Source organism: Lepisosteus platostomus, chromosome 3 (assembly GCF_059453375.1).
Source record: "Lepisosteus platostomus isolate fLepPlt1 chromosome 3, fLepPlt1.hap1, whole genome shotgun sequence".
Lineage (NCBI taxonomy): Eukaryota > Metazoa > Chordata > Actinopteri > Semionotiformes > Lepisosteidae > Lepisosteus > Lepisosteus platostomus.
This window is the reverse complement of record NC_142613.1, coordinates 36,513,102-36,532,192: the sequence shown is the minus strand read 5'-3', so window position 1 is coordinate 36,532,192 and position 19,091 is coordinate 36,513,102. Positions and strand designations below refer to the sequence as shown.

At 38.3% G+C, this 19,091-nt stretch overlaps 2 protein-coding genes across 2 annotated transcripts in view; one reads left to right on the top strand and one right to left on the bottom strand.

Moving 5' to 3' along the window:
- The first annotated feature begins 548 nt into the window (after nucleotides 1-548).
- Nucleotides 549-12,701, top strand: pacc1 (proton activated chloride channel 1). Its single transcript, XM_088625489.1, has 8 exons — nucleotides 549-821; nucleotides 1,814-1,889; nucleotides 2,286-2,501; nucleotides 5,431-5,585; nucleotides 8,526-8,668; nucleotides 9,416-9,560; nucleotides 11,378-11,485; nucleotides 12,052-12,701. Exons 1-8 carry the CDS (start codon nucleotides 786-788, stop codon nucleotides 12,211-12,213), a joined length of 1,041 nt encoding a protein of 346 aa, XP_088481615.1. The 5' UTR covers nucleotides 549-785; the 3' UTR covers nucleotides 12,214-12,701.
- A 2,355-nt stretch (nucleotides 12,702-15,056) lies between these two features.
- Nucleotides 15,057-19,091, bottom strand: part of ppp2r5a (protein phosphatase 2, regulatory subunit B', alpha isoform) — a 106,124-nt gene continuing 102,089 nt past the window's right edge. The window contains exons 12-13 of the mRNA XM_088625488.1: nucleotides 18,144-18,245; nucleotides 15,057-16,196 (exon numbers count right to left, since the gene is read on the bottom strand). Coding sequence (XP_088481614.1) covers nucleotides 16,049-16,196; nucleotides 18,144-18,245 — 250 coding nt within the window. The 3' untranslated portion in view covers nucleotides 15,057-16,048. The remainder of the gene's footprint in view (nucleotides 16,197-18,143; nucleotides 18,246-19,091) is intronic.

Below are 19,091 nucleotides of genomic sequence, written 5' to 3'. Positions count from 1 at the left end.
GTTTAATAAAACCATCTAATAATGTGAAAGCAAAATAAATAGCATGAAATGCGTAACAACTTTCGATAAAGGATTGCCCTATTAAGGACTGTTTTAGTCCTATTAAGTGAATCAAGTATGTAACCGTTTTAAACACTTACTTGAATGTTTCTAATCTCGTAAGTGATTTAAGATTGCTTTAGGTACAGTAGGTCTTCAAAAAAGCCTTCTTTTCAGAAATACTCCGTTGATCCATATCATTAAAACTAACGATTGTTCTGTAGTCATAAGGGCATCCCATGCATGCATGTAGACAAACATACCTGGCATCCTCAGCTTCTATAGCATGTGAAAAACTGTCTTATTCATATTCACGCTATCACTTCTCTTCAATAGCCTCGATACCAGCATCTGAGTGGAAATGGAAGCTATCAAAACTTTTACCAACTTGAAACACATTGATATCTTGAATTGCCATCACTTATAATGACAGTTGCAATCTTTCTGCATCTATACTGTAGGTTTCTAAAGTGGCGCCCCCTGTGGATTGATGTATGTCTCTGCAGCTGTTCAGATTTAATTCATTGAGAACAACATTTCCCATATACCCGGGAAGTTAACGTTTCCTGTATAGTATATTCTTCTCATTCCGTGCAATTAAATGGTGCTCAGTTGTAGCTGATCAGTGAAAATGACTATGATAAACTTTGTATTTTGTTTTTGTGGTTGGGTAAGATTTTATACCCAGTTTTGCTAACGACGGTGTTGTAAGCTCTTCGGAGCTGAAGCTGATATATGCTGATACGATGATGAGGACGGAAACCTTCAGATCTTACCAAGAGGTACAGTGAATTCTTGTTTTTTTTTGTAACAGATTGAATTTGTATGTCATGTATAGTAAGGTATATTATATATCTATATCTTCCCATCACCGAAAAGATCCATTTGGAGTTCGGTTGTTCCCTTCATGTCTAAAGTTTTTGTATTTTGAATTCTCATGCAATTAATATTCATTTAAGTTGGAAGGAAGTTCTCTAATAAGATCTTAAAGAACTACCTGTTGCCTGATAAAAGCTTTTATTCTTTTAGCGAGTTGATTTTTTTCTGTATGTGTTGAACTACAGTTGTTACACGACCCGCAGTTGTATTAGTGTCAGTAAATTAATGACAGAAAATAATCAGTCCCCAAAACTGATGTAAGTTTCAGGTTTATTAAAAGTATTAGTGACTCCAGGCAAATTACGCACTTCGTCAACACGTTTTGCAAAATAGCTCCGAAACGAGCAGTAGTCTTTCTGTGAAATGTTAAAAGCTTCAGAAAAAGCACAGTCTCTGTACGAACCTGTACTCTCTGATAATGAATGGCTTTTGGTTGGGTCCTGTGTCCTAACTTGTCTGAAGGGCCATACCCAAACCCTAAATTGTATCATACAATACAGGAAACTCTCCATTTTGCATTTGAGTTTAGCTCTACCTAAATACACGCACCTAAGTGAATGACAGTAAAAATTGCAGACGAACGTTTGCAGGTACAGATTCTTTATTGTTTAAACAAACTACACTGTTCCACGGTGTTTGAAAAACCTAAGAATCGCATCCCAATAAAGTACCTGGAAACAAAGTGAACAGCTGGCATTCTTATTTTTGTGTGATGCTGGTTGACAAACACGTGGTACTTCGTTTTTTAATCATAATACTTACAGATTGCTAAAACAACCTTCTCTTCCTGAAAGCTTCGCAATGGAAATTTGCACTGCTTCTGTAGGAATTCGTGAGTTTTGTACAGTGTAGTTTACACTGTAAAATCCATACCTGTAGTTTTCTTTTCTTTTAGTTTAACGATGAGGTTGAACAGGATCAGAATTTGGAAAACACAGAAGCAGAAGATGTCAACGATGGAATTTTACCAGGTAGAATGACAATGAAATAATTGTAATTACTACAGGCTATAAAACTAGACCTAATTCCTCTGCAGCATAACAGCACAAAGACTACTATTATAGAGCATGATTTACTGGTAAATAGAATTGTTTCTGGAATATCAAGTAGGTAATTAAACCTGGTTTTAAGCGGTAACTAACAAGAACTAAAACTAGTCTGAAATTATTAAGATGAATTGTGAAAAATATAAAAGTTGCATTTTATTAGGATCAGTTAAGTGTTTTGAACATTAAACTCATATTTTATTTAGAATATGCAGTATTTGAAACCATTAAAGATACTGCTTCCAGAAGAGAAAACAGCATTAAAATGGGGTGAGTGCTAATCCCTCAGTTGTATCTAATGTTTTTTTTTTTGTCTGGTAGATGTGGATGATGGGACTGGTAGCAAAAACCCTTCCATGGGGTTCAGCAGGACCTGCCTGAAGAATGTGTTCTCTGTTATTCTCATCCTCATCTACCTGCTGCTCATGGCTGTGGCTGTATTTCTGGCTTACCAGACCATCACTGACTTCCAGGACAAGCTGAAACACCCTGTGATGTCTGTCACGTATAAAGAGGTGGACAGCTTTGAGGCTCCAGGTGAGTCAGGTTGCTCATTAAATGTACAGAAGATGGTGAGAAAAAAATATTTCTTTATCTGCATACAGTTCTGGGTGATATGCACAGTTTGCTTGGTTTATTGAAAGCCTCATACATATATAAATAAACCTATAACTTGTTCCTTTACATATATATACTGAATACATATTGTTCTACCAAAGAAAGTTGCTGCTTATACAGTAACTGCAACAAATTCACCAAGGTGTCATTGGCATTTTATTGACTGGACATGACAGAGGTATATAATGCTGATTAACATTTATTATCAACAGGGCGTCTACTATGAATGTCACAGGCTAGTAGTTTGTATGGCCACCGCTGGAAGCAACACAAGCTGTACATCTGTAGTGCATCCTTTGCAACAGGCTGCAGATGCTTTTCTGTGTCACACTCTCATTTAGCAAAAGAGCCATTGTCACACCAGCAGCATGAGAACATGAACCCACAGGAAGGGCAGCAAGTGAGGTCTCAGGATTTGATCAATGTATAAATTGAGTTTTGTAGTGACAAGACGCTCCTGCTCAGTCGCACTCCCCATTGAAAAGTTTAGTTTCCGAGATATTCAACTTAATTGTAACCTAATATATGGGTTACAATACATTAATTTACTGTTCACAAAATCTACAAGAGCACTGAGCTATCAGTGTAGATGTTGCACATGTGGCACTCCCAGTTTGTTCCTTGCACTTGAATTATGTCTCACAAGAACATCCCATGACCACACCAGAAGGCCAGTCTTCCATTATTTATGAGAGATGGCTATTACACTGACTGATTGTATTATACATTATAACAGTGCTTTACAGGTAATGGGAACTCTCCTCCACTACAAATGTACCCACCTGGATGATGCGATAGCAGCCAAAGTGTGCAAGTACGCTCACTACAAATCAGCTTTCAGTCGGGAGGAGAACAGAGTAATGAAGCTAACTCATAGAATGGGATTATTAGGAAGCCGTGATTAGTAATGGCCAGAGGGAAATTGGGCCAGGACACTGGGGTAACACCCCAACTCTTTTCAAGAAATTGTTACGATCCCTGCCTCCCGGCAACGGAAGAGGCAGAAGAAGGCGTAGCCTTACTTCATCAGTCTACCTATCAGTTTACTTATTCACCACCACACCCCATCTTGGTTCTCGGATTACGGTTTTTCCCCCTTTGATGACGGTTTTTCGGATCACGGCTTGACTTCGGTACTCACTCTGTTTTGGATCTCTGGCTTCCCCTGGACTCTCGGATTGCTCTATCGTCTACAGTTTTGGATCACGGTTTGGCTTCGGTAACTCGTTCCCTGTTTGGATCTCTGGCTTCCCCTGGACTCTCGGCTCGTTTCTTCGACTACGGCTTTCTTTGGATCACGGCTAGGCTTTATCAGCTCCTGCAAGTGGGTTCATTCACTGGTTTCGGTTTCTCTTACCGAATCCCTAACAGAAATACCCTGGCATTTTTAATGACCACAAAGAGGCCCTTGGTTTTATGTCTCTTCCAAAGGACAGCACCTTTCTAGGGTATAGTGTCCCCAGCACTATACTGGGGCATTACGACCCACACAGACCACAGGCTGAACACCCCCTACTGGTCCCACTTCCAACAGCAACCTTAGATTTTCCCAGTAGGTCTCCCATCCAGGTACTGACCAGGCTCACACCTACGTAGCTTCAGTGGGTTGCCAGTTGTGAGTTGCAGGTTGATATAAATACCGATTATAATGTGTGTGTACATACACTGTACAACATACAGTGTTTGGAAACAAGTACAGGTAATTCCACAATTAAGCTAAAAAGAAAGAAGAAAAGACAGCATTTTGCCTATGGACTATTCATCGTGTGAAGATTTCTAACAGATATACAGTACACGCTTACACGCCCTAGTGATCTTTACTTTGTACTGTACTTTAACCACAATCTGTCATTGTTCTTATGCCAAACAATGGATTTTGAACTCGCATAAACTTTTCCCAATCACAAACATGACATTAGATGAACATGTTGTTGCAAAGCCTCAGTTGAACAACTCATTATTTTTCAGTTACGTTTACCATTTATAAGACTTTTAAACAGTATAACCTAATTGTAGCAATATTGGTGGAACCTATAATATGTGTTTTATTTCCCCACAGGTCTTTCTACTGGTGAGAGAGCACAAGGGTTTGTGTGTGTTTTAGAGTTTTACCTGTTATACATTAGCTGTTCCCAAGACAATGTTCAAGTAAAGAAAGCTAATTTTACAGAGTGATGTCATTATTATGGGAATAGCCCTGCTTGAAATACTAGGTTGAAAGCGTGAAGTACAGTATGTTGCTGAGTTGAACGAGCAGGTTGGAGAGTATCCAGACTCGCAGGGCAGCTTATCTTCTCCAAAGGCCGCTCGTCAGCTGACAGTCATGCTGCTCTTTCTGTCCATAAATGCTCTGCTTTGTGAGCTGGGACACAAAACTGCCCCCATGCAATTGGATCTAGTCTAAATGAAATGGTAAGGGAGTGTAGAGAATGACCTTGCATTTTAGCTCCTTTATTTTTTCAAGACGCCCGGGTCTTCACTTTCAGCTGCTTTTTTTTTAGGTTTAATTTACATAAAAAAAAATCTTAAGTTTCAGCTCTTCGTGCTGGTGTTCTGTCATTTGTTTCCTTAACTGCATCAGCTGCCCCAAAAAACATTTTGAATTTTTATTTGTTAGCATTTTTTTGTTGTTTTTGTTGTTTTTGCTGACACAGGGTTTTGTTGTAATGTGGAAACTTTATCTTCCATAAAGACTAAATGCTTGCCAAGCGCACTGAAAAACATTAAAAAAGCCGGCATTGTTTGAATGAATGGCATAAGGTTTTTTGTTACTGTTGTTAAGTTTAATTAAAATTGTGTCCCTACAGTATGTATTACACATGAACAATGAATAATTTATTTTTCCCAGGAATTGCTCTTTACCCTGGAAAGGCTCAACTTCTGAGCTGTAAGCACTATTTCCATGACCACATGCCCCCTCTGGTTAAACCAGGACAACCTGGAGAAGTGGACTGTGTCAAGGATCACATTAACTACACAGACCCCTTCACTAATAACACCATGGTAAGGAACCAGGAATATAAGTACTGTACAACTGGGCTTGTATGGGACATAATTCCCAGCCACATTGGCTACAATTCTGTGACATATTATATATTATAGAATTCAGCTGTTCAGCACTCTTTGTAAAGCTTAACAAAATGTTTTGTGTTCCATAAAAAACTTTGGAACAAGGCCTTTTATGAAACCCATGGAAGAAAAATATCACTTTTGTATACAAAATGAAGTGTTGTTTCACTGTTTGAAAACCTGTTATGTTTTGAAATTCTTGTAACATTGTTTAAAACCCAGTCACCATGTTGATTTGTTGTTTCGGTATGCAGTGGGCTCAAGTATTATTGGCACACTTGATAAAGCTGAACAGAAAAAACATAAAATAAATCACACAGATAATCTGCATTTTCTGTGCAAAAATGGGAAAAATACAGTTTTAGTCTAATACAATTATTTCAAACCAAATGTTTTTAAATGAGTACCTTTTTTTTCTCAAAAACATAGGTGTCAAAAAGTTACATACCCTGTATACCACTTAGCACTACTAGGACATTAATCACAAAGTGGTTAACTTACCAGGAAAAGGTTGCATGTGCATCTTGTCCCCACACACAGTGAGGAAGATAGTGAGAAAAAGAATCCAAGGCTCACAGTTGGGGAACTGCATTGTCTGGTTGCATCTTGGGATCTCGGTGTTTCCAAATCAACAATTAGAAGGCACATCCATGCCAACGGGTTGCCAGAAGAAAGCCCTTACTGACAAATTGAAGCAGCTGGAGTTTATCAAATACTATTGTGACTTTGATTAGAACCAGCTATGGTCAGTTGAGACCAGAATTGAACTCTTCGGCCACTCCTACCATCAGTACGTGTGGTATCAGAAGAGGGATGTTACAAAGAACAGAACCTAATACTCACTCTGAAAGGTGGCAGTGGTTGATGTTGTGTAGCTGTTTTGCTGCCACTGGCCCTGTTTATTGTCAGTGGCATCATGAATTCTACCAAGTATCAGAACAATCTGACCAAAAACGTGCCAGAAGTTGTGACTTGGTCACAGGTGAACCTTTCAGCATGACAATGACTCTGAACACACCTCAAAATTAAAAGAGAAATGGTTGACTTAATACAAAATCTACATTTTACAATGGCTGTTCCAGTGTCTGGACATAAACGTGATTGAAAACCTGTTGTCTGAATTGAGAGGGCGTAGACCTAAGGATATCAAAGATCTGGAAAATGTCTGCATAGATGAATATACCAAGTTCCTTCCCAGTGTGTTCTCCAACCTTATTACACATTATAGGGAAAGGCCTTGTGCTGTTATCTGTGCCAGAGGAGGTTACACCAAATACTAGACACAAGGGATCCAATACTCTTGACACCTATGCTTTTGAGGAAAAAAATAGCATTACTCATTTGAAAACATTTGTTTTAAAATAAAACGCCTGTAGTTATCCCATTTTTTGCAGCATAAAATATATCTGATTATCGTTGCTATATATTTTATTTTTTTATTTTGCCAATAATTTACTCCACTGTATTGCCTCTAAAAAGAATGAGTGACGGAGTCAGAACAGTAATTTTTGCTTAAAGGTAGATAATTTATATTTAGGATCATGGGGTATATGTGGATATTAAATAGAAATTTACTTAAAGTAAATGCATGGCACTGCTTATGGTAACCTGAAATCACTGGGTTGAACATATTGATTTGTTCTAATATGGTCAAATACTGCATGTACTGTACATGGTGTTACTCACAAAATATGCATTACATTGTCCTTGTCCATATGAACTTCATGAGCATGAATACAAATTGCTTGGCTGCAAAGCAATAGTAACAGTTTTGGCCTTGCTGTACAAAAACTTGTGAAGGCCATGGTATTTAGAGTGATTGTTCAAGCCCTGTTTTTCTTATTGTTAGTTGGGGAGTTATTTTTTATCATCTTTAAGTCGGGTGTATTTTTAGTTCTCAGAAATTTCTCACAAATGTGAAGAATAATTTGTGCTTGTGAGGTTCATCTTTACATTAAGATGTTACATACAGTAGCTCTCTAAAGATAAAGAATTGTGTTATGGTTGTAGATCAGTGCAATTTTAGAGTGGAATCTGCTGTTCCCATGGAACCTTAGCTGTAGCACATACATTACTGATTACAATATCTTTCTTGTTCATGTTCAGAACACAGAACTTCTGTGTACACTTACAATTACAATGGTACTTTCATAGGTTTCTAAAAACTGTGCTAGAACTTTACTGCATTTTGTCAGTATTACTTATTTTAGTATGAACTGTATATATATATAATCCTTTCCAAAGGAAATGTGCAGTGTTTCAGACTACAATACTTGATCTATACAACAGGTTCAGCCAGTACAGCCAGGGCCCAAGGATCAGCTAAGTCAGCAGTAATGTACAGCTTCAGCAGTATATAAAGTGCCCTTATCAGGAACTTCTTTCACTCACTGGGTCAAAAGTATTCTTTTAATAATGGAGAATGCTCCCTAGTACTAACCCTCTAGTATTATTCAAATCACTGTACTAAAGTGATTAGAACTAGCTTTGTAGCATATGGATATGAATAAAATGTACTACTTCCAAGAATGTGCACACAGCAGTGTCACAAATGAGTTGTATGTTTCTTCCAGAAATTGTACCATGGGCATACCTTTTTTTAACTTGATTATAGACTGAAGTTATCCTCATCAGCCCAGATAATACAGTGGAATTCTCCTTTGGTCACCTCCTTATGGGCATTTCTGCTGCTTAGTCTGCTCTGTCTTGAGTACTACATATCCAAGCTCTTAAGTTTAGTTAATAGCAAAGTGGGAATTAGGAATTGGTTTGGTGAATAAAAGATATGGTGCTCCGTATGGCTGTTACAGATGTTAATAGGTTAAACACTGAGATTTTAACATTCTTCTTAACCCTGTCCTTCTGCCTCCACAGAAACATGCTCTGGTTGTTCAAGGGCCAACAGACGTCAGAAAGAAGGAGCTGATTTTTCTGCAGTTCAGCCAAAACGAAACCGAACAAGATTTCAGTGCCATTAGCTACCTGCTCTTTTACTCCTTTAAAGAATTTAAAGGAAGGTAAAAACTGGGGACAGGTAGAAGGTTTGGGGAGGCAATGGGGATAAAGGACCTGTTCAGTTTCCACTGAACCAGTTGGGCAGTAGGCAGCTGTGTGGCAACAGTAGCGGAGCCAAAAGGAAACACTTGCCAACGTGTAAAACAATGACTTTGGTTATTAACTGTGGTCAAGGATTTCATTTACTTTAAGCTCTGCTTGAGGTCAGGAGCACTTCAACAGAGTTTTCACAGCCAGTTCACAAGAAGAGACACAATGTCCTGGTAGAAATATTCACTACAATATTCTGAAGGGGGGGTTTGAAATGTTCATTCAGAGGAAGCATTGAGCACGTCCAGTTGTAGTCTGGACTGTGTGATTAAATTGACTGTAACTGCAATTTTCCAAAGGGATGTTGCACAACCTTTATGTTTTAGGACATTTGGCTGACAACTTTGAGCTTGCTGCACATGAGAGCTGTATGGCCCCAGCAGGATATGCAAGCTCTGATGTAAGGCTCACCATGTGTAAGATGGCTCTGGAGTGCACAGTGTCAGAAGTCAGCTTAAATGCACGTCCTGAGGTGATCCATGGTGGTTCACAATTGGCCATTACAAACTAAGAGGGAACAAAGGAAAATGATTGTTTTTTGTACTGTTTTCTTGTGATAGTGAGGTTTTTTTTTGCCTGGAAATACTCAGCATGTAGACTTTACTGCGTGGCTTAACCGTCACCTTGAATCCAAGCTGACAGGCCTCTTCTCCCTTCAGCCAGAACAAAGCCCAGTTCATGAAAGACTGTGAAAAGTCCTATTCTGTGTGGACCTTCTCAGGGGGGTTCCGCACATGGGTGAAGATGTCCTTGGTGCAGACGTCTGAGAAAGACGGTAGCAAGTCGGTGGAGTTCAGGCAGGAGGTAAGAACCTTGAACCAGTGCTCTTGTGATCCATTCTCTGAAGCTGTGGATCGGAACCCGTACTGCAGCCTGCCCTTAAGTTCTCAAAATCTGTTCGTGTACCCCTTATCAAAAATCATTGAAGTAGGCCAGCTCTCATTATCTAACCATGAAAGAGAATGAATGGGGTAACACTTTATATTTAAGAATGCATGACAAATTACGCTTTTTTTTCTACTGGGTCTGTGACTTTTCTGCTGTTGCTTTTGCTCAATGATTGAGAAAGAAGGACGTTTTTTGAAGTTGCCTCACGCTTGTCACCTCTCGCATTTAAGAGGTTTCTGGCCTTTTTTTTGATGTGTAAGAGTGATGAAAATTATAGCTCACAAGCAGTTAGTCGCAAGTGGCACAAGAGTCTGCAGTCTTCTTCAGTTGTGGAAACTATGCTAATTGAGCACAATTTCATACAGAGATGATTTCACTAAAGTTAGCTTAAAAACTTGAAAATAATCTTGTTTGTGTAGTGCAGTAATTGTAACGAATGCATAATGTTAATAAATACATAGGTTTATTAACCTATAGGTGAAACAAAGTAGGAGTATTTACATGCCTGTGCTTAATTTGTGATTTACCTTCACAAGCCCAGGTTAAGAACCATTGCCCTAAAGAATAGCTTCTTCCTGAAAGCAATGTTTTCACCGTATTGTGTTTAGAATTATTGCTGGAGAAGAATCTACCGTACATAAGATCATTTTTTTGTATTTGCAGCCTTTTTTATTTTTTTTACCTACTGTAGCTAAGATAAGAATCTCAGTCTGGCCCAGAGGCTGCAACCTCTAACTGAACCTTCCTTTCAGTTAAAGGAGACGCACATACTGTAGGGACATGTCACTGTACATCCTCCGTGTTAGGCAAAGATTTATTTTTTTGGTGACCTGGCTCCCTTGAACTCTGAACGTTTGCATTGTCAAAAGCGACAATGTTGTAATTTAAACTCCTTCCTGTTTTTGTTTTTCACTAATCCAACAGTGATGCAGAATCTAGGATGTCTCTTTAAGTAGCAGGACCCCAGCAAATGTATTTTGTATAGAGAACCATAATTTAAAAAATAGTAACCTGCACTCTCCTGCAGTTGTGTAAGATTTCTGTTTAGCCTTTGCCACAGGATATATAGCATTTGAAACAATTTTCCATTCTGTGCTACTCACAGATACAAGGATTATATTGTAAATCTTTTTTTCTCATAAGTGTAATAAGGCAAAGCGTGATTACCTATAAATTGGACTGATTTTACAGTCAAGAGGTCTTAAGCATTGTAGTGGTTTTATTAGGACAGCCCTTTCCTGCAAAATTAATATAACAGCTGTGCTTAGAGTAGATCGTATGGCTCTACACCACTTTCAAAGTCATAATAACCTTAATCTGGTTTCTGAATTACCCTTGTATCTCAGACATCTCCAAGGTAACTTCTCACTTACCATGTCCAGAAATCCCTTATATTGATTTAACAGTGGGATGTGTGAACTGAAATTTTTATTAATAGTAGAAGCTGAGCTCAGTCAACACAATTAATTTCTGATGGTGCACTACTTCTTGTCAGTATAGTAATTTATTTAAATGGTACTTTTTTTGATGTTGTGACAGTGGACAATTGTGTAAGCCTCCATAGTTCTGTAAATTACCTCCATAGTATGTAGCATTAATAAAATGGGATCCTATCCTTATCGCATCCTAGTTGTATAAACTTCATTTTTCTCTTAAAATACAGGGGGTGGGGGGGATACTATGCAATCCACTGTTAGTATTCCTCTGAGAATCTTTGAATTGTTCCTATCCAGTCCAGCGTTGTGAAGTACTATGATAAGAGGCTGGAATCCGAAAAAACCAATCAGCTCTTTTTTGTTGTGTTTGAGTGGAGGGACCCCTTCATTCAGCAAGTCCGGGACGTAAGTCGAGTTCAGATACAGTAGATCTTTAATTTTCGTGTAAAAACAAATATTCAGTGCATAGACTAAAAATGTGCCGATATGTTTTCTCTGCACTTCATTACAGGGTACCTAACTATATGGAGATCATACTATATCTTAGCACTCTTCACACAATAGAGCAGCATTTAAATGTATTTTATAATAATGAGTGAGATTTTTACAGTGTGCTTAAAATTACAGGTTAAAGAAACTACACATTTAAATTGATCAAATCAGTCTCTGCACTTAATATAGAAAAGATTCATGAGGATTTTATTATCCTTTTTATTACTTTACTGTAACTAGAGGCTAGATATAAAAATTAATTTTACATGGAAATACTTACACCCCGATACCTCTTGTTTTATGTGTATAAGGCAATTGCTGGATGTTAATTATGTGTTGTGTGAAGAGTTCCTAAATTTATGGGAGCATTCAAGCCTTCTTCTCTCAGCACCAAGTTTTAGTGCAGTTTCACTTGACTTTCACCTGCTCCGCTGGCAAGTCTGTTTTTTCTCAAAGAGCCTTTATCTGTCATCCCAAAGATCATCACGGCCAACCCCTGGAACACCATTGCCATTCTGTGCGGAGTCTTCCTGGCCCTGTTCAAGGCCGCCGACTTTGCCAAGCTCAGCGTGAAGTGGATGATCAAAATCCGCAAGCGCCAGCTGAAGCGCAAGGCCAGGGAACTGAACCAGGTTGGCTGAGAGGCCGAAGAGCCGCGGGCACTTCCCTTCCCCGCTGCATCTCTCTGAGCCGTTATTTTCTCCGAAAAAACCGAGGTGGGGGAGTAGACAACTTCGGTTCGCACAGCCGGAACGACATGCCGCTCACCCGCAAGATGGGATGGGATAGGAGGACACCAGCCTGTGCGAACGCTCGATAATAAATTCTCACGATCTAGACTTATCTGGGAATTTGAACACAAAAACGGTCACTTTTTGGAGCTCTTTATTCAGAAATGTGTAGTCGAGCTCTTTCTTGAAAGATGGTAGATTCAGTCTCCAAAACTGGGCCAGGCAAATAGTCCCATACCAGTCTTCAGAAAAATCACTGTGTGCAGTTACTGTGACTGTCTGGGACCTCCGCTGTTTCCTCTGCAGGTGTTAATTCCAGAGGAATAAACTCGCCAACCTCCCCCAACATAGTGTAAAACAGTCCAGGTACACATTTTGTCTTATCAGTGTGCTCCCATTTGTCGGTCATCTTTTCGAAACCATATGTATACATATAGAGTAAATATTACGAAGCTTCACGTCGGCTTTAAATGTTAAAAAACATAATGACGTTGGATGCAGTTTAAGTGGATCAAAAATAATTAGATGAGGTATTGACTGAAAGGAGTGAAACTGGTTTCAATTTCATAAGCGCAGCAGCTATTGTCTAAGGGGGAAAGGTAATTAAGTAGCAGACATGGCTGTAAATAGCACGGACATCTTTCACTAGTTCTCACTAAGCTGGAGTATGAAGATAGTGGATATCTAAAATACTGCTGACTAGCTTTAGTAGTACTAGTTCTATATCCAGCTGATTAGCAACAGGAAGACACTTGTCTTGAAATGACGCTTTGTTTTCTTAGGTTTGCAGTGCATCTAGTTGTGAATAATTTGCATCTCACAAGGTTTTACATTTCCCTGTGTGCTAATCAGTGTTTTTTGCATTTTATGCACAGTATAATGTACTGAACATGCACTAATCTTTTAAAAGTGAGATAACCTTTAGTTTGGATCCTATGTCTTGAACTCCTGATAAGAAAACTATAATATTCTATCATTTTTATTTTCGTAAGAGTGATGATTTTTTAGGCTTTATAGAAGCAAGCCGTAAATAGGCAAATACTGTATGTTAAAGATTAAGTTGTATGAATAACATTTTTTCCTCATAGGTTGAAGTTGACTGGAAAGCCAGAATTATACAGTAGATAACATTGTACTGAAATTGCAGCAATAACTCATCTGAAACTCATGTGTTAATGGAACCAAAGTGGCATGAGATCACATAGAAGGTTTTCAGGAAGATAATTGTCTGTTAAGTTTTTAGTAAATGAAAAGTGCAGTAAGCAGCTTGTCTGTTAGTGGCAGCATCAGTGATATAATTTCTCTGCATCAAGTAAAATCCACGCAAGCCACTCAATTGCTTTTCAAGTCATTGTTTTTTTTTGCCATGGCTCATTATCAGTATCTTTACAGCAAATTCTGAACTTGTATCAACAAAGGATGCAAATAAAGCATCCTAAAGTAATTCAGACATGTACTGTAACAGTGGATCTGTACTGATAGATATGATTTGGGACCGTACCACCTCACTGCAAAAGTAATGTTTTTTTTCCCCCATTTGTTTTAATTGGATCAAGATTAACTGTTCAGAAAATCTGCAAACTCATTTTTTTACTCATTTTACTCGTCTAAGGTTGCTTTCAAACAAGTATAAACTGTAAACGTTTCTTCTTTGACATTTTGTATCAGAATATTATATTCAAAACTATTTTTTGAACAAAAGGTTTGTCCTGTTGATTTCAATCTGATCTGTATTTGCATACAGTGCACAAACATTTGTCCTTTTTTGAAACATATTGGTCGTGTTATTTTGTCTTTACTGATGTTTTATGTGAACCACTGACTAAACTTTTTTTTTCCAATTTTTGTATGAAAAAACATCTATTGAGCTAATGACTAGGTTAACACTGTAGGAATTTAAAGAAGGAAGACTACAAAAAAGATCTAAAAAAATATTTCTAGCTGGTTTTGTTTAATCCTAGGAATTTCAACAGATCATTGGCCCATTCATGAAAAGGGAACATTTACTCTAAGCTGGGACATACTTGAAATCATAGATTATAGTAATAAAATATTTTGAATAAGGTTTTTCAATAAATAATTTAACATTCTTTGATGTCATTGAGTGTTATTGTTCCGCCAAGTGTGTGCGTTGCAGGGTCTGAATGACTTGGAAAAAAATATTGAAAAGCATTCTTATTCATTTATTGCCTTGTCTTGTTTATGCAAACTTTCCAAATGTTGAGAAAACTTTTTTACCCATGCAAACTTTCTTTTATCTGTGCACCAGCTTTGAAAGTATCTTTTTTGAGGTAATGATGATACCTTCCTTATCTTATACAGATGATAAATAGTACAAACACTCTGTCAAGATAAGGATAGCACTTTATTTTCAAATTGCTAAAGCTAATTAAGCAACACAGGTGCTCCATTCACATTTATATGGACAAGTTTCTCATTAGATAAAAAGAAGGCCAATATCTGTTCTTGGACCCAAAGACATTTGCTGGTTGAGCTGTAGAATTCCCAATAACCAAGCTCCTGTTGGTCTCTTCTGAATTCTTGTAAAATTCAGTACACGTGTACATGGATCATTATTTTTATATGTATATACTGTTTTTTAAATGAGGGTTAAGGATGTGTTACACAGAAAGTTGTAATTTAAATTGATTATAAGCGTAAAATTTAACAATAGCCGAAGCATGGTGTTTTTTATTTCCTTAAATATACAGTATAATACCGAACTGAACACGGAGTAAAGGCAATTTCCTCAGTTCCAAGTAGAAACTCAAAGTAGACTTTATTTGATGGTGTTCAAAACCCCCAAGAAGGTCTTTCATTACAAAACAGATTTCCACACAACAGTATGTTAACAGAGATTGGAATGGTACTCTGACAGAAGGCATCAGAAAGACTGGACAGACATACAGCGTCACTACAGCTTTGTTTTCCCCTGCCTGCCTAAATCCCCTATAAAAATCACACCCAGGTGCTTTTGAGTTTAATGGAAAAAAATATATTTATTTATATGGCTCATTTCTTGTTTACAACAGCTCACTTACTGATTTTATTTCTTGAAAAATACTTTTAAAAGAACTTATACTCTGTGTCCGCATTTAGTCTCAGTAATTTGTAATACTTAAATAGGTATTTTATGGCTGCAATTAATTCTGTCTTTAATATATTACAGTAGCAAGCAAACTTTGTCATCAGAAAGAGGAAAGAACCAATATACAAGAACACACAGTGACGTTTGCTCTTCTGGATCACATCAGAAGCACAGCAGATTCCCCACCATTCCTCTCTCCCCCAGTGTCAATGAAGTGTGGAGAGTACATATAAAACAGTAAAATCTTAAAATAGCGGTCTAATTTATCTATGTGCAGCACAATCAAAACATTTTCAAGTCATACCTCTCACCAAACCCTTTTTTTTTTCCTCACTCGTATCACAAGATAAAGTTTATTTAATCCTCAGTGAACTACCTAAAAGTGACAAAAATAAATTCATGATTAGACAAAAGTTACAAATATACTGTGGCCACGCTGTAACATCCAAAAAATATTCTTAAAAGTCCACAGATTTTTATCTTCCGTGCCAAAAATAACTGGCTTCTTATATATATATATTTCTATATAGATTTCTTTTACATACTGATGAGGTGGTTTTTAATCCCCCTTCCCCTGACAGTTCTCAGACAATTCCGATACAGAACAGGAAATCCGCTGCCGATACAGCAGACACTATGGCAAGGCTGAGACCTGTGTCATTTGGCATACGTGCTGTTGTTGTTATTGTTGTTGTTCTGGGCATTCTGCAGGCTGTGGCTGTTTTGCAGTTCTGAAGTCCCTTTTATTTTCAGCTCATCCAGCTTCTTCCAGAGCTCCTCTCTCTCCTGCTCCTTCTTCTTCTCCCTAAAACCCATACCAGACCAAACCTGTCACTACCAGCATGCTTTGGGGCTCGAGGAAAACTACAGGATGTTAGCCAGCAGGAAACTCTTTCACTTCCATATGCAGTGTTACTGTGGGAGAGTTCAGTCTCAGGTTTGGTCAAGAAAAATACCCTTTATCTCAGTTTTGCAGTTCCAATTAAATCTATGATGACATACTGTAAATGAGGGAGCTATCATAATTTACATAAAGTTTATCTGGTAATTGTAAATAAACCATGTTGAAAGTTCACAGATGGAATTAAGTTTTGGGATTCACACCACATGCTTTTACATTCCAAAAGAGGAAAAACCTTGAACCATACTAATATAATTTTAAGCAAACACAAAATCTTTTTTTAAAATTTTTCCTTAGTCTGATCTATGTAACTAAATAACTGCGGGGAGCCAGAAGGTTTAAGAATACTGCTTTAACAATGCACACACTGAAGCAGAAATATCACTTGCCATGAATGAAAAGGTTTAATACTGTATGTGCAGCACTAATATCAAGTCACAGCTAGAAGGTGATGCCCTCTAAATGTGGCATTGTACTCTGAAAGATGACTGAATAAGAGCCAGGCAGAAAGCAGCTTGCATGGGAAGGTGAAATGACAATTTCCACCTCATTTTGGCTTTCTTGTGCACAGACACTGCCAGTGGGCTTGCTGGGTTTCTTGCTGTGGAAACACTGGTGGAATTCTTCCTTTTCTCTTCCTTCACAAATGCAGGACAAAATAGCATTCTGTTTTAATTTTTTTTGTTTTAAATTCAGTCTCCATATCATACAAGATAAACCCAGAAACAGGTTTCTCACAATAATCAAGAACACCATTAATAAGAGCCAGCAGCCATATCACCCTGCAGCTCTCAATTGGCTACCCACTGAAGCTCAGCAGGTTTTAGCCTGGTCAGTACTTGGATGAGAGACCTCCTGGGAAGCCATGGTTGCTAATGGAAGTGGTATTAGTGGGACCTGCGGGGGGTGCCCACCCTGCGGACTGTGTGGGTCCTAGTGCCCTGGTGTAGTGGCATTGTACTGTACTGTACACTGTACTGTAGTGGGCGCCGTCTTTTGGATGAGACGTTAAACTGAGGTCCTGACTCTCAGTGGCCATTTAAGATCCCCGGGCATTTCTCGATAGAGTAGGGTTGTATGATTGGCTTGCACTTGCCCTGTTATAGACTGGCGCCTGGTCCAGGGTGTACCCTGCCTTGTGCTCGTTGCTTGCCGGGTAGGCTCTGGCTTCCCGTGACACTGTATGGTATAAGCAGTTTGGCAAATGACATGACATGCCCATCAATAAGAAAATACTTTATAATGCAGCATTTAAAAAGAATCACAACTTGGAGAAAGACATGAGCACCATGAGCTATAATCGTAAAAACTATGGTTAATCACAGATGTTAAAGGGGGTAGAATAAGTCCTGAATGGATAGGATTGAATGTCCAACACTGATAGGTTAAAAGGCTTCTACTCTTCAAAAAGGCCAAATCCACAGTGAAATATATACCAGAGCTCACAAGTGGAAACTATAGGGAACTGCATTTAAAATGCCAAATTGGAGGCAATTGTTAGAAAAAAATCCTGGGTGACTAGAACAAGCTACAGAATCATTTCATCCAGTCTAATACCCTGGCTTTTTAAAGAACTGGATGAAATTCTTGGATCAGTTATTTAAACACCAACCAAACTAGATGAGCCCAGTGCCTTCCTCTTGTTTAAACCTTTCTTATGACTCAATATTTAGGTTTTCACTAAGGAGAACATTGCTTGTCTCAGGCTAAGGAACAATGCATCCTCATTTTTCAGTGACATTTAACCAGAGATGCTGAGTAGGCCCACGCTGACAGAACTTGCTAACAGCAAAAAGCAAGGCTGTACAAAGCGACTAGGGTCTCTTGCAGGAAATGTCAGTCTTTTCTTACCGTTGTCTTTCTGCTTTGTATGAAGCTGTCAGCTCATCAAACAGGGTGTTGTTCATCTCCATTAATGTCTTCAGCACATTGTAAACGAGTGCTACTATTGTTCTGAAAAACACAAGTAGAAATCTATACTTAGCATCAAAAGAAATATATTTTTCTTTTGGTTTTAGTAAAAGTATACAGATGGCATCTTTTAATTCCATGTTTTGACATAATTTTGATTAATTGGTCACTGATGACTGTACATGATACACTCAAGAAAATCGTCTCATTAGGGAGAGAGTTGATTGGGCACAGGTGATGAGTGATCAATCTGCTCAATGTCAAGTCCAGTGGAACAAAAAACACAGAAAGGAACTAACATGCTCTGCTTGTCAAGGTAATTCCTTCATGTTATCGGTGTGCAGACAGCTGAACTACATCAGCATACTATATGAGGTATTGACTGATTTGGTGATTCTTAACCCAACAACTAAAGAGACTTGGCCAATGACAGGCTGCGATCTGGACCAACACTGCTAGGCCACTGGGGACATCTAAGTGTAAGCACCTAGCATCTTCAGAATCCCACTTGTATGGACAAATGGCAACTAGAATGCATGGCACTGCAGGAGAGCTAAGTAATTCAATACAAAACATTTGTTCCCTTAATTAAATTGATTCAATGAACAAATCACTGAAAAAAGTATGATTTACTTGATGTCATTTCACTGCACAGTACCTACCACTAACAAGATGGCCTAGAGGAGAGCATAATTTTAATGGCCCACATCATCTTCCTTCGTGGTAAAGTAGATACTGTGAGCTCTGTACTGTACCTTTTATGCATCATAATAAAATAGAGCACATATTTTATAAAGAAAACCAGTATCGGGGTCAGGGTAATCATCTGTAGAAGCTAACATGCCTTGCTGAAATCAAGGAACAATTTGTATGGTATGTTAAGCAATT